The 20,194-nt window shown below is 37.3% G+C and overlaps 1 protein-coding gene across 2 annotated transcripts in view; it reads left to right on the top strand.

Moving 5' to 3' along the window:
• Positions 1 to 20,194, top strand: part of MICU1 (mitochondrial calcium uptake 1) — a 217,163-nt gene that overhangs the window by 180,762 nt on the left and 16,207 nt on the right. For both annotated transcript variants that reach the window (XM_061405282.1, XM_061405281.1), the window contains one exon: positions 9,437 to 9,545. In XM_061405282.1, coding sequence (XP_061261266.1) covers positions 9,437 to 9,545 — 109 coding nt within the window. The remainder of the gene's footprint in view (positions 1 to 9,436; positions 9,546 to 20,194) is intronic.

Genomic DNA, 20,194 nt, shown 5'->3' with positions numbered 1-20,194 from the left:
TACAGCATTGATGTACTCCTTTTCCTATTTGGAACCAGTCTGTTGTTCCATGTCCAGTCGTAACTGTTGCTTCCTGACCTGCATACAGATTTCTCAAGAGACAGGTCAGGTGGTCTGGTATTCCCATCTCTTTCAGAATTTTCCACAGTTTATTGTGATCCACACAGTCAAAGGCTTTGGCATAGTTGATAAAGCAGAAATAGATGTTTTTCTGAAACTCTCTTGCTTTTTCAGTGATCCACTGGATGTTGACAATTTGATCTCTGGTTCCTCTGCCTTTTCTAAAACCAGCTTGAACATGTGGAAGTTCACGGTTCACATATTGCTGAAGCCTGGCTTGGAGAATTTTGAGCATTACTTTACTAGCGTGTGAGATAAGTGCAATTGTGCAGTAGTTTGGGCATTCTTTGGCATTGCCTTTTTTGGGGATTGGAATGAAAACTGACCTTTTCCAGTCCTGTGGCCACTGCTGAGTTTTGCAAATTTGATGGCATCTTGAGTGCAGCACTTTCACAGCATCATCTTCCAGGATTTGAAATAGCTCTACTGGAATTCCATCACCTCCACTAGCTTTGTTCGTAGTGATGCTTTCTAAGGCCCACTTGACTTCACATTCCAGGATGTCTGGCTCTAGGTGAGTGATCACACCATTGTGATTATCTGTGTTGTGAAGATCTTTTTTGTACAGTTCTTCTGTGTATTATTGCCACCTCTTCTTAATGTCTTCTGCTTCTGTTAGGTCCATACCATTTCTGTTCTTTATTGAGCCCATCTTTGCATGAAATGTTCCCTTGGTATTTCTGATTTTCTTGAAGAGATCTCTAGTCTTTCCCATTCTATTGTTTTCCGCTATTTCTTCACACTGACCACTGAGGAAGGCTTTCTTGTCTCTTCTTGCTATTCTTTGGAACTCTGCATTCAAATGGGTATATCCTTGCTTTTCTCCTTTGCTTTTCGCTTCTCTTCCTTTCACAGCTATTTGTAAGGCCTCCTCAGACAGCCATTTTGCTTTTTTGCATTTCTTTTCCATGGGGTTGGTCTTGCTCCCTGTCTCCTGTACAATGTCACGAACCTCCGTCCATAGTTCATCAGGCACTCTATCAGATCTACTTCCTTAATCTATTTCTCACTTCCACTGTATAATCATAAGGGATTTGATTTAGGTCATACCGGAATGGTCTAATGGTTTACTGAGTACTTTTTATGTACAAGACATTTATTTGTCATCTCCCTAATTATCACGTCCTGCTCGGTGGGTAGGATCCCTGTTTTTGAGATGAAAAATGCTTTTTCCAAACCTTCATTATTTGTCTGAGAACACACAGTGTCTTACGAGGTGGCACTAGGATTCAAAGCCAGGCTATCTCATTCCAGGGTCCATAATCATCCTACTGATGAATCTGTTTATTGTCACTGTTCTCTATGATTTGAATAAGCAGAAGAGTTTGGAGTAAACAAAAAAAACAGTGTTACTAGACTGTAGCCTATCTCTTAGTGAGATAGCTAGAAAGGTGAGTTATGGGACCAGATTGTAGAAGACCTTGTATACTACACTAAGAAGTTTAGGGGTTTCCAGTTGACACTGAGTGTCACTGATATTTTGTCAACAGTAGGAATGAACATATAAAGAAAAGTGATGTTTTAGGACATTTAGATTCTTAAAGAAATGTAACTAATAGAAATGGTGTAACTTCCCCCTACTGCCAGGCACCAACCAGTTGAAGAAACCTCTGGGCTTCACAATGGGACGATGCTTTGTTGAGCAAGACAAGCATAGTAACACCTCTGAAAGGGTACCCACTTGTTGGCAGTGACCACGTGGAGGGTGGGAGACTAGATGACAAGGGTAGAGGAAGAATTACTTTGCACTGTACGAAATATATTATCTAGTGTAAAAATAATGTAAATGTTTTTTAAAACTAACCAGAAAAATTGAGCAAATAATAGATTGGTGAGAAGCATAGCATATAAGAAAGAAGCATATAAGAAGGAGACTGTTCCTTTTTTTTAATGGGCCATAGAGGGAACTCAGGCAGTTGGGTTGATTATTGGCAGATGGATTTACTATGACCAGTTAAAAGAGAACACAAGAGAATCATCATTACAGTGTGTTTATACCACCCATGGCCTCTCAACATGAGATACTAAATTTACAGCTGACTCCAGAGGAAGCCAAATTTTCCTTCCTTCTCTTCTCATTCTACTATAACTGCCTTTTTATTTTTTAACAGTTTTATTGAGGTGTAATTTATATATCATAAAGTATGTATAAATTAACTGAACAATTCACCCATGAATGATTTTTTGTAAAGAGACACCCATCAATGATTTTTAGCAAATTTAGTAAATTTGCAGTCATTACTGCAATATCTAGTTTTAGAAGATTTCCATCACCCCAAAAAAGAGCCCTCATGCTAGTTTATAGTCAATACCCATTTCCGCCTAAGTCCCACACAACCATAAATCTTCCTTTTGTCTCTATAGACTTTCCTTTTCTGGAAATTTCATATAAATGCATTCATATAATAATGTAGTCTTGTGTCTGGCTTCTTTTACTTATATTTTTAGGTTTATCCATGCATACAATAGACTACTATTTACTATCTATATAGTGGAATTATTGTTCAGTAACTCAGTCATGTCCAACTCTTTGCGACCCTATGAGCTGCAGCACGCCAGGCTTCCCTGTCCTTCACCATCTCCCCAAACTCATCTTCATTGAGTTGGTGATGCCATCCAACCATCTGTTCCTCCATTATTCCCTTCTCCTGCTTTCAGTCTTCCCCAGCATCAGGGTCTTTTCCATTGAGTCAGCTCTTTGCATCGGGTGGCCAAAGTATTGGAGCTTCAGCTTCAGTATCAGTCCGTCCAGTAAATATTCAGGATTTAGGACTGACTGGTTTGATCTCTTTGCAATCCAAGGGACTCTCAAGAGTCTTCTCCAACATCATATAGTTCAAAAGCATCAATTCTTTGGCACTCAGCCTTCTTTATGGTCCAACTCTCACATCTGTACATGACTACTGGAAATGCCACAGCTTTGACTAGACGGACGTTTGTTGGCAAAGTAATGTCTCTACTTTACTATATGATGGAAGACTATTTACTATCCATGCAATGGAATACTATTTACTCTTCAGAAATACTGTTTACTATTCAGTATAAACTACATACTAATGCTTTATAACTTTTTATTTCTGAATAGTAAATAATATTCCACTGTATAGATATTTATATCTTGTTTCTGCCATCACCAGGGCTTCCCTGGTGGCTCAGAGGATAAAGCGACTGCCTGCAATGCAGGAGACCCAGGTTCGATCCTTGGGTTGGGAAGATCCCCTGGAGAAGGAAATGGCAATCCACTCCAGTATTCTTGCCTGGAGAATCCCATGGACAGAGGAGCCTGGTGGGCTATAGTCCACGGGGTCGCAAAGAGTCGAACATGACTGAGCGACCTCACTCGCTCACTCTGCCGTCACCAGTTGATGAACATTTGAATTGTTTCCAAATTGAGCCTGGTATAAACATTTACATTCAAATCTCGGATGTGCATCTATGTCTTTACGTCTCTTAAGGAGATTCCTAGGAGTGGCTAGCTGAGTCATATAGTAAAATTTTGTGAAACGTCCTTTTTAAGAAATTTGCCATACTGTTTTCCAAAGTGGGTGTACCACGTTGCATTCCACAGCAATGCATGAATTCATTTTCTCCATATCCTCACTAAAAGTTGTTATTATCTGTCTTTTTGATTAGTCATCCTAATAGATATATAGTGATATCTCATTGTGATTTTAGTTTGCATTTCTCTAATGAATGATGATCTGAAGCATTGTTTCATGTACTCTTTAGCCATTCATATATCTTATTTGGAAGATGTCTGTTCAAGTCTTTCTTTAATTGGGTTATTATTATCTCATTATTGAGTTGTAAGAGTTCTTTATATAATTCTGGATACAAATTCTTTATCAGATATATGATTTTTAAATATTTTCCCCAGTCTGTGATTTGTCTGTTTTCTCAGTATTTTGAAGCACAAAATTTTTAACCTTGATAAAATCTATCAAATTTTTTTCTGTTGATGGATTGTGTTTTTGGTGTCATATCTTAAGAACTCTGCCTTGCCCAAGGTCAAAAGATTTTCTGTTTTTTTCCTGAACATTTTATCAGTTGCTTTTAATTTTGAAAGACAATTCTGTCTGCTTGTTTAACAACTTCTCTAATGTTAAATTCATTTTAAAACAACATAAAGAAATACTTCTGTTTAGAGTCGAAGTACTATTAATTTTATTTATTTTTTTAGTCCAGTCATGCAAGTTCTTTCAGTTGGTTTGTTGAAAATCTGGTCACAGAATAAAATAACTCCTGCTTCTTGTACTTCCCCATAGTATATTTTTTTTAAATCCATTTGATGCCAAGCCTAAGAGAAGGGTATTTCCTTTTGACTACTATGTCTGCAGTTCAAGTCACCCAAAAAGATTGTGCTTAAGCTATAGCCTTCTAAGTCCAGCAACTCAGCTTTCAAAAAGCCTGTCTTTGCACTTTCTATCCACAAACTTCATGTTGCACTCTTATTCTAGCTTTATGCTAATAAATCTCTGGACTTTTTACTGAGGTAGTTACCAAGAAATAATAATTTTGTGAATAGCATCACCTTTTCTTTAAGGAGGCCTATCAAAATTTTAAGCTCTTTAAGACCCAAGACTCATGTCCAAAGCAATTTTATTTTCCTCACTGTTCCTAGTAGACTGCTAAGTGGTTAGTAAGTGCTCAATAAAAATTTTTATTATATTTATGTAGTAAAAGGCAAAATGTTGCATATTTTTATTTAATAATGGCTTAATATGATTTATATTCCACTGTTTTTCTGTCATCAAATGAATAATCACTCAATTTAGATTTTTCTGTTCTCTAATAATTCTCAGTGTAAGCACTGTCATCTTTAATGTTTCACAGTAAATTAACTAACACACATTAGAGGTTGCCCTTTCAGTTTTAGGAATTTATGTTAACCTTTTAGCCTTAAAAATCCTTTCATAAACTCAGACACCAATGCTCCCCTACCCTGTGGAAATCCATATGTAAAATTTAAAAAGGAGAAAAGCTTTAGCATATCTTTTTTTAAATTTACCATTAAAAATAAAGAACAAAATTTACCATTTTAACCACTTTTAAGTGGTTTAATAGTACTAAGTACATTCATACTGCTGTGCAACCAAAACCATCATTCATCTCCAGAACTTTTTCGTCTTCCCAAACTGAAACTCCATACCATTAAACAATAATTCCTCATTATCCCCCTCCCCGTTCCTGGAAACCACCATTCTACATCCTGTCTCTAGGAATTTAACTACTCTAGGTAATTCATATAAGTGGAATCATACAGTATTTGTCCTTTGTATTTTTTGTAATTTGTGTTATTTCCCTTGACATAGTGTGTTCAGAGTTGTCCTTGTAGCATGTATCAGAACTTCTTTCCTTGTAAAGGCTGAATACTCTTCCATTAATGTCTTTTGATGGAAAGAGAAGATGGTATTAGTGTATCCATTCGTAAGCAGATGATATAAAACCTGTGCTTCTGATCCAGTGGAATTCTCCTCGTATTATGTTATAGCCTAGTGCTTACATTAGTTAGCATATTGTAGCATTTTTACAAGGAATGAACTCTGAGTGCTCTAAGTCAAGACCATGAGAATGACTTCAAGTTGAGAGGAATTATTTAATATAGGCCTTCCAGTTCACCACCAAAAGTTATGGAACTTGGTACATACTAGGTGCTCCATAAATGTTTGAATGAATTTTTAAATATGGATGGACCACTGTTCATAATTTCCAAAAACTAGAAATAGCCCAAATGGAATAGTCACACAATGGAATAGTTACAGCAATAAAAGTGAATGAACTACAGACATAACACTAAAGCATTAAAAAATGTTAAAGACAGAAGCCAGAGACTTCCTGGCAGTCCATTGCTTGCCTCCGTGCTTCTAGTGCAGGGGATGCAGGTTCAATCCCTGCTCAGGGAACTAGGCTCCTACATGCCATGTGGTGTGGCCAAATATATATGTATGTGTGTATATATATATATATATTTTTTTTTTTTAAGACAGAAACCATATAAAATGAATACATACTGCATGGTTCCATTTATAAAATTCAAAAGTAGATATACTTAAACTCCTTAAACATATGTTAAAGGATGCATAAATAGATAGAAAAGCTGTTTTTTATGAAAGGCAAGGAAATGAATCTCCTAAAATTCAGAATGGTTTTTATCACGGAGAACAAGCTCATAACTGTAAAGGGCTATTGTTGGGGAAGGGGAGGGAGGCTCCTGGGATGCTGACAGTAATCTGCTTCTTGACCTGAATTGAGTTTTTATGGGTGTAAAACTTCATTTTACAGAGTTTGCTCATTTGTACGTTTATGTTTTACATACCTTTCTATTTGATCCTCATATTCCACAATTTTAAAATATTTAAATTCTGTGATTCTAAGGGGAAAAGCCAAGGGAATATTTCTTGCAAAGATGGGCACAATAAAGGACAGAAACAGTATGGACCTAACAGAAGCTAAAGATATTAAGAAGAGGTGGCGAGAATACACAGAAGAACTATACAAAAAAGATCTTCATGACCCAGATAACCATGATGGTGTGATCACTCACATAGAACCAGACATCCTGGAGTGCAAAGTCAAGTGGGCCTTAGAAGCATCACTACGAACAAAGCTAGTGGAGGTGATGGAATCCCAGCTGAGCTATTTCATATCCTAAAAGATGATGCTTTAAAGTGCTGCACTCAGTATGCCAGCAAATTTGGAAAACAGCAGTGGCCACAGGACTGGAAAAGGTCAGTTTTCATTCCAATCCCAAAGAAAGGCAGTGCCAAAGAATGTTCAAACTACTGCACAATTACACTCATCTCACATGCTAGCAAAATAATGCTCAAAATTCTCCATGCTAGGCTTCAACAATATATGAACCAAGAACTTAAGATGTTCAAGCTGGTTTTAGAAAAGGCAGAGGAACCAGAGATCAAATTGCCAACATTTGTTGGATCATAGAAAAAGCAAGAGAGTTCCAGAAAAACATCTGCTTCATTGACTATGCTAAAGCCTTTGACTGTGTGGATCACAACAAACTGGAAAATTCTTAAAAAAAAAAAAAGAAATACCAGACCACCTTACCTGCCTCCTGAGAAATCTGTATGCAGGTCAAGAAGCAACAGTTAGAACCAGACATGGAACAATGGACTGGTTCCATATTGGGAAAGGAGTACATCAAATTTGTATATTGTCACCTTGTGGCATCATGCAAAATGCCAGGCTGGATGAAGCACAAACTGGAATCAAGATTGCCAGCAGAAATATCAATAACCTCAGATATGCAGATGACACCACTCTAATGGCAGAAAACGAAAAGGAACTAAAGAGCCTCTTGATGAAAGTGAAGAGAGTGAAAAAACTGACTTAAAACTTAGCATTCAAAAAACTAAGATCATGGCATCTGGTCCCATCACTTCATGGCAAATAGATGGGAAAGCAATGGAAACAGTGAGACTTTATTTTCTTGGGCCCCAAAAGAGGTGACTGCAGCCATGAAATAAAAGACTTGCTCCTTGGAAGAAAAGCTATGACCTAGACAGCAGAGACATTACTTTGCCAACAAACGTCCGTCTAGTCAAAGCTGTGGTTTTTCTAGTAGTCGTGTATGGATGTCAGAGTTGGACCATAAAAGAAAGCCGAGTGCCAATGAATTGATGCTTTTGAACTGTGGTGTTGGAGAAGACTCTTGAGAGTCTGTTGGACTGCAAGGAGAGCCAACCAGTCGATCCTAAAGGAAACCAGTCCTGAATATTCATTGGAGTGACTGATGCTGAAGCTGAAGCTCCAATACTTTGGGCACCTGATGTGAAAAACTGACTTCTTAGAAAAGACCCTGATGCTGGGAAATATTGAAGGCAGGAGGAGAAGGGGATGACAGATGATGAGATGGTTGGATGGCATCACCAGCTCATTGGACTCGAGTTTGAGCAAGCTCTGGGAGTTGGTGATGGACAGGGAAGCCTGGCGTGCTGTTGTCCATGTTGTCACAAGGAGTTGGACACTACTGAGCAACTGAACTGAACTGAGGGGGAAAAACTAAGATTATATGACATAATCATAGAGTATTTTAGCTCTTAGTTAGATTGATAAAGATATCATTGGCCAGTTTCCTGGTCCTACAGTACCAGGAAAGTACTATAGTCTATATTAAGTTTTCCTTTTTACTGAGTTACAGATATAAATTCCTAGGCTCTGTAGTTTGCATGCATGCTTAGTCATGTCCAACCCTGTGCAAGTCCATGGACTGTACCCCACCTGGCTCCTCTGCCCAAGGTATTTTCCAGGCAAGAATACTAGGGCGGGTTGCCTTTTCCTACTCCAGGAGATCTTCCCAACCCAGGGATAGAACGCATGTCTCCTGCGTCTTCTGACAAGTGGATTCTTTACCATTGTGCCACCTGGGAAGCCCAGGCTCTATAGTTCGGGGAAATAGAAATCGGAAGAGGAGCGGTACTGGGTAGAAGCCTGTTAACATGTGCAGTCCATTAAGGACCTTATGCTTCATTAAAATGCACTAACCTCAGTGTCTTCCCAGTGTTACTCACTTCTTTGAAATTGTATTCATTTCCGTCCCAGCATGATGTGTGAGAAATGGAAAGCAGGCAGATAGGACAGATCTTCCTCCCTCTAATCTGTCTTTATCCAACTACTCTCTTGAGCCATCATAAAAGGTAGAATTAAAGATCAGCAAATCTTTGACTAGCTTTTGAAAAGAATTTCCTCGTTCACAGAAATTTCATCAAATTAAATTTACATGGCCAATTGCTTCATTGCTTCGTTAGTAGCTTTTAAATTGGTATAATGAACAACTTTCCCAGTTGCTTGGGTTCTGCTAAATTCTGAAACTATTCCCATGTATATCACTGACTTTGGTGATTCTTTAATTAGCTTAAGCCTCAAAAAAGCTTGACTGGCCTATTGAGTAGGTTATTAAAATGAAAGTCCTAATGGATCTTACTCGTTAAGATGTATAACAAATCAAGTGGCTACAGCTCATTTAGGGAGTGTCGCAACAGATACTGTGGCTAATTGGAGGATATAGTTAAAAATATTTTGATTAAAGATATCCAGCCATCACTGTAAACAGCTTCATGTCAGATTTTACATATAAGGGGAAAGCAGTTAGCTAGCATGCCTTTCTTAGAGTAAAATTGAAAAGTTTTGTTCCCCTGTTGTTTGTAAATTTGACATTCCTTGAGTAATTTGTTGAGTCTCTGTTCCAGACATAGCATAAATTTCTGATTTATAGGCATGAGTAACTGCCTAGTCTTCTGCATTTTATGCTGCTTTTTGCACAGGCTCCTGCCTTACCTTATTGTTTTTCTTCTTTCAGGGGCTGACATTTCAGGAAGTGGAGAACTTCTTTACCTTCCTAAAGAATATTAATGATGTAGACACTGCATTGAGCTTTTACCATATGGCTGGGGCATCTCTTGATAAAGGTAATGAAACCCAAAAGTGTTTTTCTGAAGCTATAAACAGTGAATCTGTAATCCATTAGGTGACTGCTGCTGCTGCTGCTAAGTCGCTTCAGTCATGTCCGACTCTGTGCGACCCCATAAACGGCATAGACCCCATAGACAGCATAGACCCCATAGACAAAAAAGAAACCAAACTATTCCTTCCCAATAAAGAATGAATTAAAATGAACAGCAACTTTAGCTTCACATTATATATGTCATGACTCTGGCTCTGGTAAGAGAACTTCCAAATTCCATGCATTGGTCCTCAGCTTAGATGTGTTTCTAAGACTAATCATTTAAAGATGGGCATCTACCTTGACTATAACCCTTCCTTAACAGAAATGTGTGAATTTTTCTTGACATTGTTTTAATTTGCTTTGCCTTGCATTTCACCCTGAGAGGCCAAGTTCAGCAAATATATTTTCTTGAGCTAAACACTATAGTCAAGGCAGATGCCCATCTTTAAATGATTAGTCTTAGCTGACCTAAGACACATCTAAGCTGAGGACCAATGCATGGAATTTGGAAGTTCTCTTACCAGAGCCAGAGTCATGACATATATAATGTGAAGCTAAAGTTGCTGTTCATTTTAATTCATTCTTTGTTGGGAAGGAATAGTTTGGTTTCTTTTTCGTGTTAGTTTTTGTGTTTTTCTTTAAAGATAAAATCATGAGTCTGAGAATAGCACCTCCACTGGCTTACTTCATACAAATTCAGTTCCAGTTTGTACAAGCAATGGGAGAGAGCCGAGCAATTGCAAGCAGTTTTTCCCAATATATGAAAAACTTCAAACATACACAACAGTTTAATTATTGAGAGAACATCCATATGTCCAGCTCAATTAACATTTTGCTATATTTCTCTGATAACTGTGCATATATTCATCCTTCTGTTTATCAGTCCCTCATTTTTTCTGATGCAGAGTCCGTTAGAGACATAAGTGTACGTCACTCCAGCTTTTTGGCTTCCAGCCCTTGAATGTGAAGTGTCGTTGGCATGTCTGGCAGTAGTCTCATTCACTCCTCAATAAACAACGTTGAAATACGAAAAAAAAAAAAAAAGTACTTCAGCATGAATGTTAACTGAAGTTCAGTAGTTGTTTACAGCTCCCTTGTGCCCTTTTGCAGTTAATTTCTGCCCCTGGTTATCAAGAGGCAGCCTTAATTCTGCATATTTTTCCACCGTAGATTAATTTTGTTTGTTCTAGAACTTCATACAAATGGAATTAGACCATGAACACTCAGTTTCCCTCAGCCTGTTTTTGAGATCCCGCATGTGGTTACGCACACAGTAGTTGGTTTCGTTCCTTTTTTATGAATAGTAATCTATTGTATGACTATTCCAAAATTTGCCTATCCTTTCTTCTGTGTTGGTTATCTTGAATCAAGCCACTATGAACATTCTTGTGTTAATCTTTTTGAGGGTACGTATTTTCATTTTTCTTGGATAAATACCTAGGAGTATATTGCTAAGTCCAGAGAAAGGTGAGTATTTCTTTTATTAAAAAAAAAAAAAACTTGCAGACACTTTTTCACAATGTATCTTTTATTTTTGTGATTCTGGAATGTACATTAAAGTGTCTCATTGTATTTTTAATTTGTACTTCCCTGACGACTTTTGCTATTGAGCAGCTTTTTGTGTTCTCATCATTCAGATACCTGCTTTGGTGAAGTGTCTGTTCAGATCTTTTGCCCATTTTTATAAGTTGCTTGTCTTATTGAATTTGGAAGTTCTTGTTATGTTCTAATACGAATCCTATATCATATATATATGTTTTGTGAATAGTTTCCTAGTCTTGGCTTGCCTGTTCACTTTTCCATGAGGTCTTCTGAGTAGTGGAAATTCTGCTTTTTAATAAAGTTTAATTTATCAAATTTTTTTGGTTATTACTTTCTCATCATAATAAACCTTTGTGCTCAATTGTTCATTTGTGTCCAACTCTTTGCGGCCCCAGACTCCTCTGCCCATGAAATTTTCCAGGCAAGAATCCTGGAGTAGGGTGCCATTTCCTAGTCCAGGGGATCTTCCCAACCCAGGGATCAGACCTGTGTCCCTGATGTCTCCTGCATAGGCAGGCATTCTTTACCACCAACGCCACCTGGGAAGTCCGCCAGACTGATAAGATATTCTCCTGTATTTAATTTCTAAATATGGTGTGAAATAAAAGTCAGGATTTCTTTTTTCCACATGGATATTCAGTTGTACCAGCACTATTTGTTGAAAAAAACCCTCCATTAGTTTGTTTTGGCACCTTTATCAAAAATCAGATGACCTTTTAAGTAGAGATCTATACATCTATATACCAATGGGCTTCCCTGATAAGTTGGTAAAGAATCCGCCTGCAATGCAGAAGACGCTGGTTCAATTCCTGGGTTGGGAAGATCTGCTGGAGCAGGGATAGGCTACCCACTCCAGTATTCTTGAACTTCCCTTGTGGCTTAGCTGCTAAAGAATCCACCTGCAATGCAAGAGACCTGGGTTTGATCCCTGGGTTGGGAAGATACCCTGGAGAAGGGAAAGGCTACTCACTCCAGTATTCTGGCCTGGAGAATTCCATGGACTGTGTAGAGTATGGGGTCACAAAGAGTCGGACACGACTAAGCGACTTTCACTTTCACTTTATACCCATATTCACTGTCTTGGTTACCTTATAGCAGCCTTATAGAAATTCTTGAAGTGTCATGTATTATAAATTCTCCCAACTGGATTCTTCTTTTTCAAAATTGCTTTAGATGTTTTAGGTCCTTTTATTTCCGTATAAGTTTTAACATCAGTTTGTCACTTTCTCCATAAAAAAGAGGTAGGACTGTGATTAAAATAACATCGAATATATACATTAATTTGGGGCGAATTGACGTCCTAGTGAAATATGAGTCTTCTAGTTCCTGAGCATGTTATAACTCTCCATCTTTATAGGTCTTATTTTATTTCTGTCATCAGTGGCTTGTGGTTTTAAATATACAGGTCTTACACATAATTTTTTAAAAATTTATGCATATTTTATTGTCTTAATGCTATTAAAATTGAATTTTTATTTCATTTCCAGTTATTTGCTATTATAAAATATAATTGATTTTTGTTTATTAATATTGTATTCTGTAGTCTTGCTAAATTTGCTCGTTCTTCTAGGTAATCTGTGAATTCCTTAGGTTTTTCTGTGTAAGTAGTAATGTCATCTGCAAACAGAGATAGTTTCACTTCTTTTTTATATTTATTCCTTTATTTTCCTTGCCTTACTGCACTTGCTTTAACCACCAGCACAGTGTTGAATTCAGGTGATGAGTGTGGGTATTGTCGACTTCTTCCTAATTTTAGGGGGGAAAAATTCAATATTTTACAATTAAGATGGATATTAGATTGGACTGTTCATAGGTGCCCATTACCGGATTAAGGAAATTCCTTTTTCTTCCTAATTTAAAAAAAAGATTTTGTCATCAGTGACTGTTGAATTTTGTCAAAAACTTTCTGTATATAGAGAGAGGAATGATTATATGGCTTCTCTCCTTTATTTTCTTAATATGGTAGTTACATTGATTATCCCTTATTGTCCTGAGATAAACCCAACTTGATGATTATGTATTAGGCTTTTTATATATTGCTAAGTTTATTTCTAACATTTTGTTAAATATTGAGGAATGTTGATCTGCAATTTTCTTTTTTGTAATATCTTTTCAGATTTTGTAATAGACTGAACTGTCCTCATAAAATAAGTCGGGGAGTTTTTTCTCTTTTCAGTAAGAATTTGTAATGATATATATATATATATATATATATACACACACACACATATATATACTGTTCTTTCATTTTGAATTTTTTGATAAGATTCACCAACGAAACTATCTGGGCCTGCAGTTTTCTTTGTGGGGAAGTTTTGCTAATTTTTTAAATAGATATGTAGGCATGCAGAGTTTGTTTTATCTTGTGTGATAAATAAGTTGTCTTTTTTTAAGAAATTTGCCCATTTTGTATGTTATTTATTTACCTAAAGCTGTTCATAATATTTTATCATTATCCTTTTGATATCTATAAAATCTGTAAGATCTGAAATTTAGCCTTTATTCCTAACATTGGTGAATTATATCTCCTCTTTCTCCTTTTTGTTTTTTATTTAATCTACCTAGAGGGTTAACAATTTTAATTTTTTCAAAGGATCAATTTTTTACTTTATTAATTTTGTTTTTTCTTTTGCATTATTTCTTCTCATATCTTTATTATTTCCTTCCTTCTATTTATTTTTCAGTATGCATCCTCTGCTTTTCTTTTTTTAGTTTCTTAACCTATCTTTTCTAAGATAATCTTTGGAGGCTATAAATTTCATTCTAAACATTGCTTTATATTCTATAAATTTTGATATGTTGTATTTTCATCATCATTCTGTTTGAAATATTTTATGGTTTTCTGCATGATTTCAGTGATGGATTACATATTATTTAAAGATAGGTTGTTTTTCATTTCCAAATATTTTATTTTTCTAGATATACTCTTGTTTTTTATTTCTAATTTAATTCTTTTGTGGTCAGAATACACACTGTATAAAATTTCAGTTCATTAAAATGGACTGAGAACTTGTTTTATGACCCAGAATTTGGTCAGGTTTTTTTTGATGAATGTTTCATATACATTGGAAAAATGTGCATTTTTTGGAATATAATGTTACTTAATCAACCCAGGTCAAAGTGGGTTGATAGTGTTCAGATCTTATATGTCCTAACTGATTTTTTTGTCTAGTTGCTTTTAGTGAGACTGAAATGTTAAAATCTCCAAATATGACGTGTGAATTTTTCTGTTTTTCCCTTTAAATGGTGTCAGTCTTTACTTCATGAATTTTGAGCTCTGGTATTAAGTACATAAATATTTAATGATTACGATTATTGTGTTTTCCTGATGAATTAGCCATTTTATAATTATGAAATATTCCCCCTTTATGTTTAGTAATATAGCTTTTCTTGAAGTCTGTTTTGTCTGGTATTAATTTAATTACTCTAGCTCTTTGGGTGGGCTTCCCTGGTAGCTCAGCTGGTAAAGAATCTGCCTGCAATGCTGGGGACCCCAGTTCAATTTCTGGGTCGGGAAGATCCCCTGGAGAAGGGATAGGCTACCCACTGCAGTGTTCTTGGGCTTCCCTGGTAGATGATAAAGAATCTGCCTGCAATGCAGGAGACCTGGGTTCGATCCCTGGGTTGAGAAAATTTCCTGGAGGAAGGCATGGCAACCCTCTCTAATATTCTTGCCTGGAGAATCCCCATGGACAGAGGAGCCTGGTAGGCTCTAGTCCATGGGGTGGCAAAGAGTTGGACACAACTGAGTGACTAAGCACAGCACAGCACAGATCTTTGGGTAGTTATTCTTTGTATGATTTGTCCTCCTCTATTCTTTTTGTGTTAAACCTGTCTATGTATTTAAGGTTCATCTCTTCTAAACATAGAGTTGGGTCTAGTGGCCTTTTCAGTTCAGTTCAGTTCAGTTCAGTCGCTCAGTCGTGTCCGACTCTTTGTGACCCCATGAATCGCAGCACGCCAGGCCTCCCTGTCCATCACCAACTCCTGGAGTTCACTCAGACTCACGTCCATCGAGTCAGTGATGCCATCCAGCCATCTCATCCTCTGTCGCCCCTTCTCCTCCTGCCCCCAATCCCTCCCAGCATCAGAGTCCTTTCCAATGAGTCAACTCTTCGCATGAAGTGGCCAAAGTACTGGAGTTTCAGCTTCAGCATCATTCCCTCCAAAGAAATCCCAGGGCTGATCTCCTTCAGAATGGACTGGTTGGATCTCCTTGCAGTCCAAGGGACTCTCAAGAGTCTTCTCCAACACCACAGTTCAAAAGCATCAATTCTTTGGTGCTCAGCTTTCTTCACAGTCCAGCTCTCACATCCATACATGACCACTGGAAAAACCATAGCCCTGACTAGATGGACCTTTGTTGGCAAAGTAATGTCTCTGCTTTTGAATATGCTATCTAGGTTGGTCATAACTTTTCTTCCAAGGAGTAACGTCTTTTAATTTCATGGCTGCAGTCACCATCTGCACTGATTTTAGAGCCCAAAAAAATAAAGTCTGACACTGTTTCCACTGTTGCCCCATCTATTTCCCATGAAGTGATGGGACCAGATGCCATGATCTTCATTTTCTGAATGTTGAGATTTAAGCCAACTTTTTCACTCTCCTCTTTCACTTTCATCAACAGGCTTTTTAGTTCCTCTTCACTTTCTGCCATAAGGGTGGTGTCATCTGCATATCTGAGGTGATTGATATTTCTCCCGGAAATCTTGATTCCAGCTTATGCTTCTTCCAGCCCAGCGTTTCTCGCTCTACCTTTTTGCAGTTTATATTTTAGTGATTTCTCTAGAAATTGTAATTTTTCATGGTTTACTTAAAGTTAATATTGAACCACTTCAAGTTAATTGTAAGGACCTTGTTTTCATGTAGTTCCATGTGCTGTCACCCCATCGTTTATGCTATTGTTGCCATATTATATTTCCTCCATATATGTTATAATCACTGTCATATAATGTTAGGATTTTTGTTTTCAACAATTATACTTTTAGTAAATTAACAAAAAATGTTTGTACTTAGCCACATTTACTCATGCTTACCAATTTGAGTGTTTTTCATTTGTTCCTGAATATCTAAATATTTCTCTGTTATCACTATCAGTTTGAAAAACTTCCTTTATCATTCTTTATGGAACATATCTGCTGGCAGTGATTCTCTTAGTTTTTGGTTTATCTGACAATGTTTTTATTCCACCCTTGAGTACTGCAATTTGTGATTTTTAAATTTCTCCAAAGCATTGACTCGGGTTTTAATAACACAGTATTGCTTATTCAACACTTTTTGGTGGGCTTCTTAAGATTTTCTAATATAAGATCATGCAACCTGCAAATAGAAATCATTTTACTTCTTTCTTTCCAACAGGGATGCCTTTTATTTCATTTTCTTGATCCACATAACATTTTAAGAGAACATTCGTCTCCTTGCTTATTTACTTATATAATTTTATTTGTTTAAAATAATCCCTCTTCTGACCTTTGTGAAAACCTTTGGAAAAAATTAATGAAATCATGGAGGTTATGCATGTATTTGTATAATACCATGGGGTCATTTCTATAGAATAGCTTTGGTTATATTGCTTTGTTTCACAGAACAGATCTGACAGCATCTATAAGTCCAACATAAAAGATTTGAAGTCATCACTTATTATTAAATAAAATAAATAAGCTCATCTTTATATTTGCATACCTTTTTTTGAAAAGTCTAATTAAAGATCATAGATTTGCTCTCAGGAACAATTATATAGGATGAATCACTATCTGTGTTAAAATTATAGGCTGCACAAAATAGAATGATTCAGGATAACGATAGCAAACAAAAGTGTAACCTAGTGGTTAAAAAAAAGGATAGTATTTCTTTCAAATAACTGCAAACCATCTCCTGCAATGGTTAGTCTCTCCATAGAGTTCACACCTCATTATCCTTGCTAATAGAGGCAGCAGTACAAATTATGTAGTCATATCTGATATCCAAAAATATGTTTGGCTTTGAGATAGATGATGTTTGGCATTTATTTTGACTTCTTAGTTTGTTTCATCTGTATAACTTTGGATTCCCTGAGTGTAAAAGATAGATATCTAGGGGAAACTGGCCTAGATTAATGCTAAGTAAGAGGGAAAAGCCACGTATACTCATTTCCTAGGGCTGCCATAACAAATTACCACAAACACAGTGATCTGAAACAACAGAAATCTATTTCACAGCTCTGCAGGCCACAAATTTGAAATGAAGGTGTTGGCAGGGCCATACTCCCTCTGAAGGCTCTAGGGAATAGTCCTCCCTTGCCTCTTCCAGCCTCTGGTGGCTTAGGCACTCCTTGGCTTGTGGCTGCATAACTCCAGTCATGCTTCTCTCTTCACATGGCCTCCCTACCCCCTTCTCCCTGTGTGTCTGTCTTCTATTTATCTCTTCTAAGAACACTTGTCATTGGACTTAGGACCCACCTGGATCATCTCAGGATTCTTAATTACATCTGCAAAGACCCTTCTTCCAAACAAAGTCACATTCATAAGTTCCAGGGCGTAAGATGTAGACATATCTCTTAGGCCAACATTCAACTCACTATAGCAACCAAGAACTAAATATCACTCATATGTAGTCCACAAAGTAAAGCAAAACTAGAAAAAAAAATGAATTTAATTTACTATGAGAATATTTGTATCGTCTATTTAAAACTGAATTTTTTGTAATTTATTTGGCTGTGCAGGGTCTTAGTTGTGGCATGTAGAATCTAGTTCCCCAACCAGGGATCAAACCCAGGGTCTCAGCATTGAGAGCTCAGAGTCTTAGCCACTGGACCACCAGGCGAGTCCCTAAAACTGAATTTTTTAAAAGAAACCTAATTATGGTCTTTCTTTCCCTGGCTAACTTCTGTTTCTTCAAAGAGCCCTTCCTGACTACTCAGTATAAATTAGATAAAACTAACTACATTATCTATAGCTTTCACTCTTGTCATCAATTCCTGTCCATAAATTATAGACACGGGCTTGAATTTTCACAAATACAGGTAATCAGTAGAGTAGAGATTACTGTCTGTGATGTTTTGTACATCGATAGTAGGCTTTCAATAAACACTTAACTGAAGTAAACAAACAAAAGTAAGCATTATCCTTGATTCCATACTCATTCATCTGCATATTTATTTTTTCAATGAATCTACATCTCTACTTCCAGAAATCCCAAATCTGACTTTGTTTCTCCATCTAGCCCACTCTACTTCTAGTCTCTCTACCTGGGCTTACAGGGCTCCCTGTGGCATGGCGCTTATATACTCTTGAGTATAACAAATATCACTTTCTTACCAGTTCAGTCCACTCTGCATGCTCTTCTTTTATTTTCTAGATATATGAAGTTCATTCCACCTGAAACCCCTTGTTCTGGCTGTTCCTTCACCTCAAATGCTCTTTCCCGGGACCTCAGTGTGTTGGGCTCCTTGTAACTAAGGTGTCATGAATCACTTCCTAGGTAGCTCCATCAGCCTGTATCATAGCATTTATCACTACCTGGTATTTTCTTGTATATTTATGTGTGTGTTTATTATCTGTCCCTATTTGCTAGAATGTTTATCTGTCTTGTTCCTGAATATATTTCCTGTGCCTAGGACAATAGCTAAGATACAGTAGACATTCTGTAAATAGTTGATCAATTAATAGGTGAATGAGTGAATATCTTGATAGATGTGAACAAGACATAGGATCTCAAGCCAGTAACCCCTCACCTTTGACAGTAGACCCAGAGAACAAACTCATGTCATGAATTCACTGTCTTCTGTAAGCCCTGTGTTTTAGACTTGACACAGATTGCACAAGAAAAGACTAGCATGTGCTTGGCAACCATTCCAAGTTCCTTCTCTCTGCCAGATGTGCCTGTCTTTTACAGGCTCTCCTTGCACTCTCCCCTTTTAAACCTTCCTTAGCCTGATAGTCAGACTGGTGATTTTTCCATGGATTTGAGTTCTGTACCAATTCTGCTTCCACAGAATCATGATATTTCACTGCTGAGATAAATCTTAGAAGAGAGGAGGAAAAATACAATGGTTAACCACACGAGCCTGGATTTGAATCTTGGCTCCATCTTTGACTAGTTTAGTGAATGTGTATGTGCGTGCTCAGTTACTTACAACTTTTTGTGACCCCATGGACTGTAACCTTCCAGGCTCCTCTGTCCATGAGATTTTCCAGGCAAGAATACTGCAGTGGGTTGCCATTTCCTCCTCCAGAGGATCTTCCCAAACAGGGATCGAACCCACATTTCCTGCATCTCCTGCATTGGCAAGTGGATTCTTTACCACTGAGCCACCTGGGAAGCCTGACTAGCTGAGTAGCTTTGGGCAATTTCTGAATTTAGTTTCTGTGTTTTTAAAATCAGGATAACTATATCCACCTCACAGGATTGTTCTGAGGATAAATCTACATATAACACTTAACCTTATGCCTATCATGCACTGGATGTTGAGTAAATGCCTGCTGCTTGCATTATGAGGTTGATGATATAAGCAGATTTAGCCTGGCTCATGCATTCATTGAGCTGGCAGCATAGGCACTGTGCTGGGCACAGGCTTCTGCTCTCAAGAAGCTCACAATCCATCAGGGGAGAAAGAAGAGGATACAAGTTGTTCAAGTTGTGATAGGTGCTAATTAGAGCCTCTGACCTCCATGGGAGGTGGGGGAAGAGTACCTTTGGGTGGACATATGAGTACCTTTGTCTGCCTGCTATTCTCAATCTCAGCTGTCTTCATTTTTTCCTAAAAGGTTAGGACCTTCAGAAATTGGCACCTTTTAGAGGCCCTGGCATTATCTCTTCTTTGGCTATTTTAGAGCCTGGAAACCTGTCTTTAGACATAATTTAGCACAGAATTTCCCAAACAGCATTGTGAAGAACATTATATACTGCAATATGTTAATGGTTCTGTGGGTTTAAAACAAAACCCCCAAAAAGTGTTCCATGGGTCAAATAAGTTTGGAAAATGCCAAATTATACAGAAATCCTTCCTGCAGCACTACTCCTGCCAACTTTTTAATATGCTAATGTGCATTATTAATCTCCAAGAGAGTGATAAAATTTCCAAACTTGACT

The sequence above is a fragment of the Bos javanicus genome, chromosome 28 (assembly GCF_032452875.1).
Source record: "Bos javanicus breed banteng chromosome 28, ARS-OSU_banteng_1.0, whole genome shotgun sequence".
Classification (NCBI taxonomy): domain Eukaryota; kingdom Metazoa; phylum Chordata; class Mammalia; order Artiodactyla; family Bovidae; genus Bos; species Bos javanicus.
This window is presented reverse-complemented; position numbering and strand designations above follow the sequence as displayed.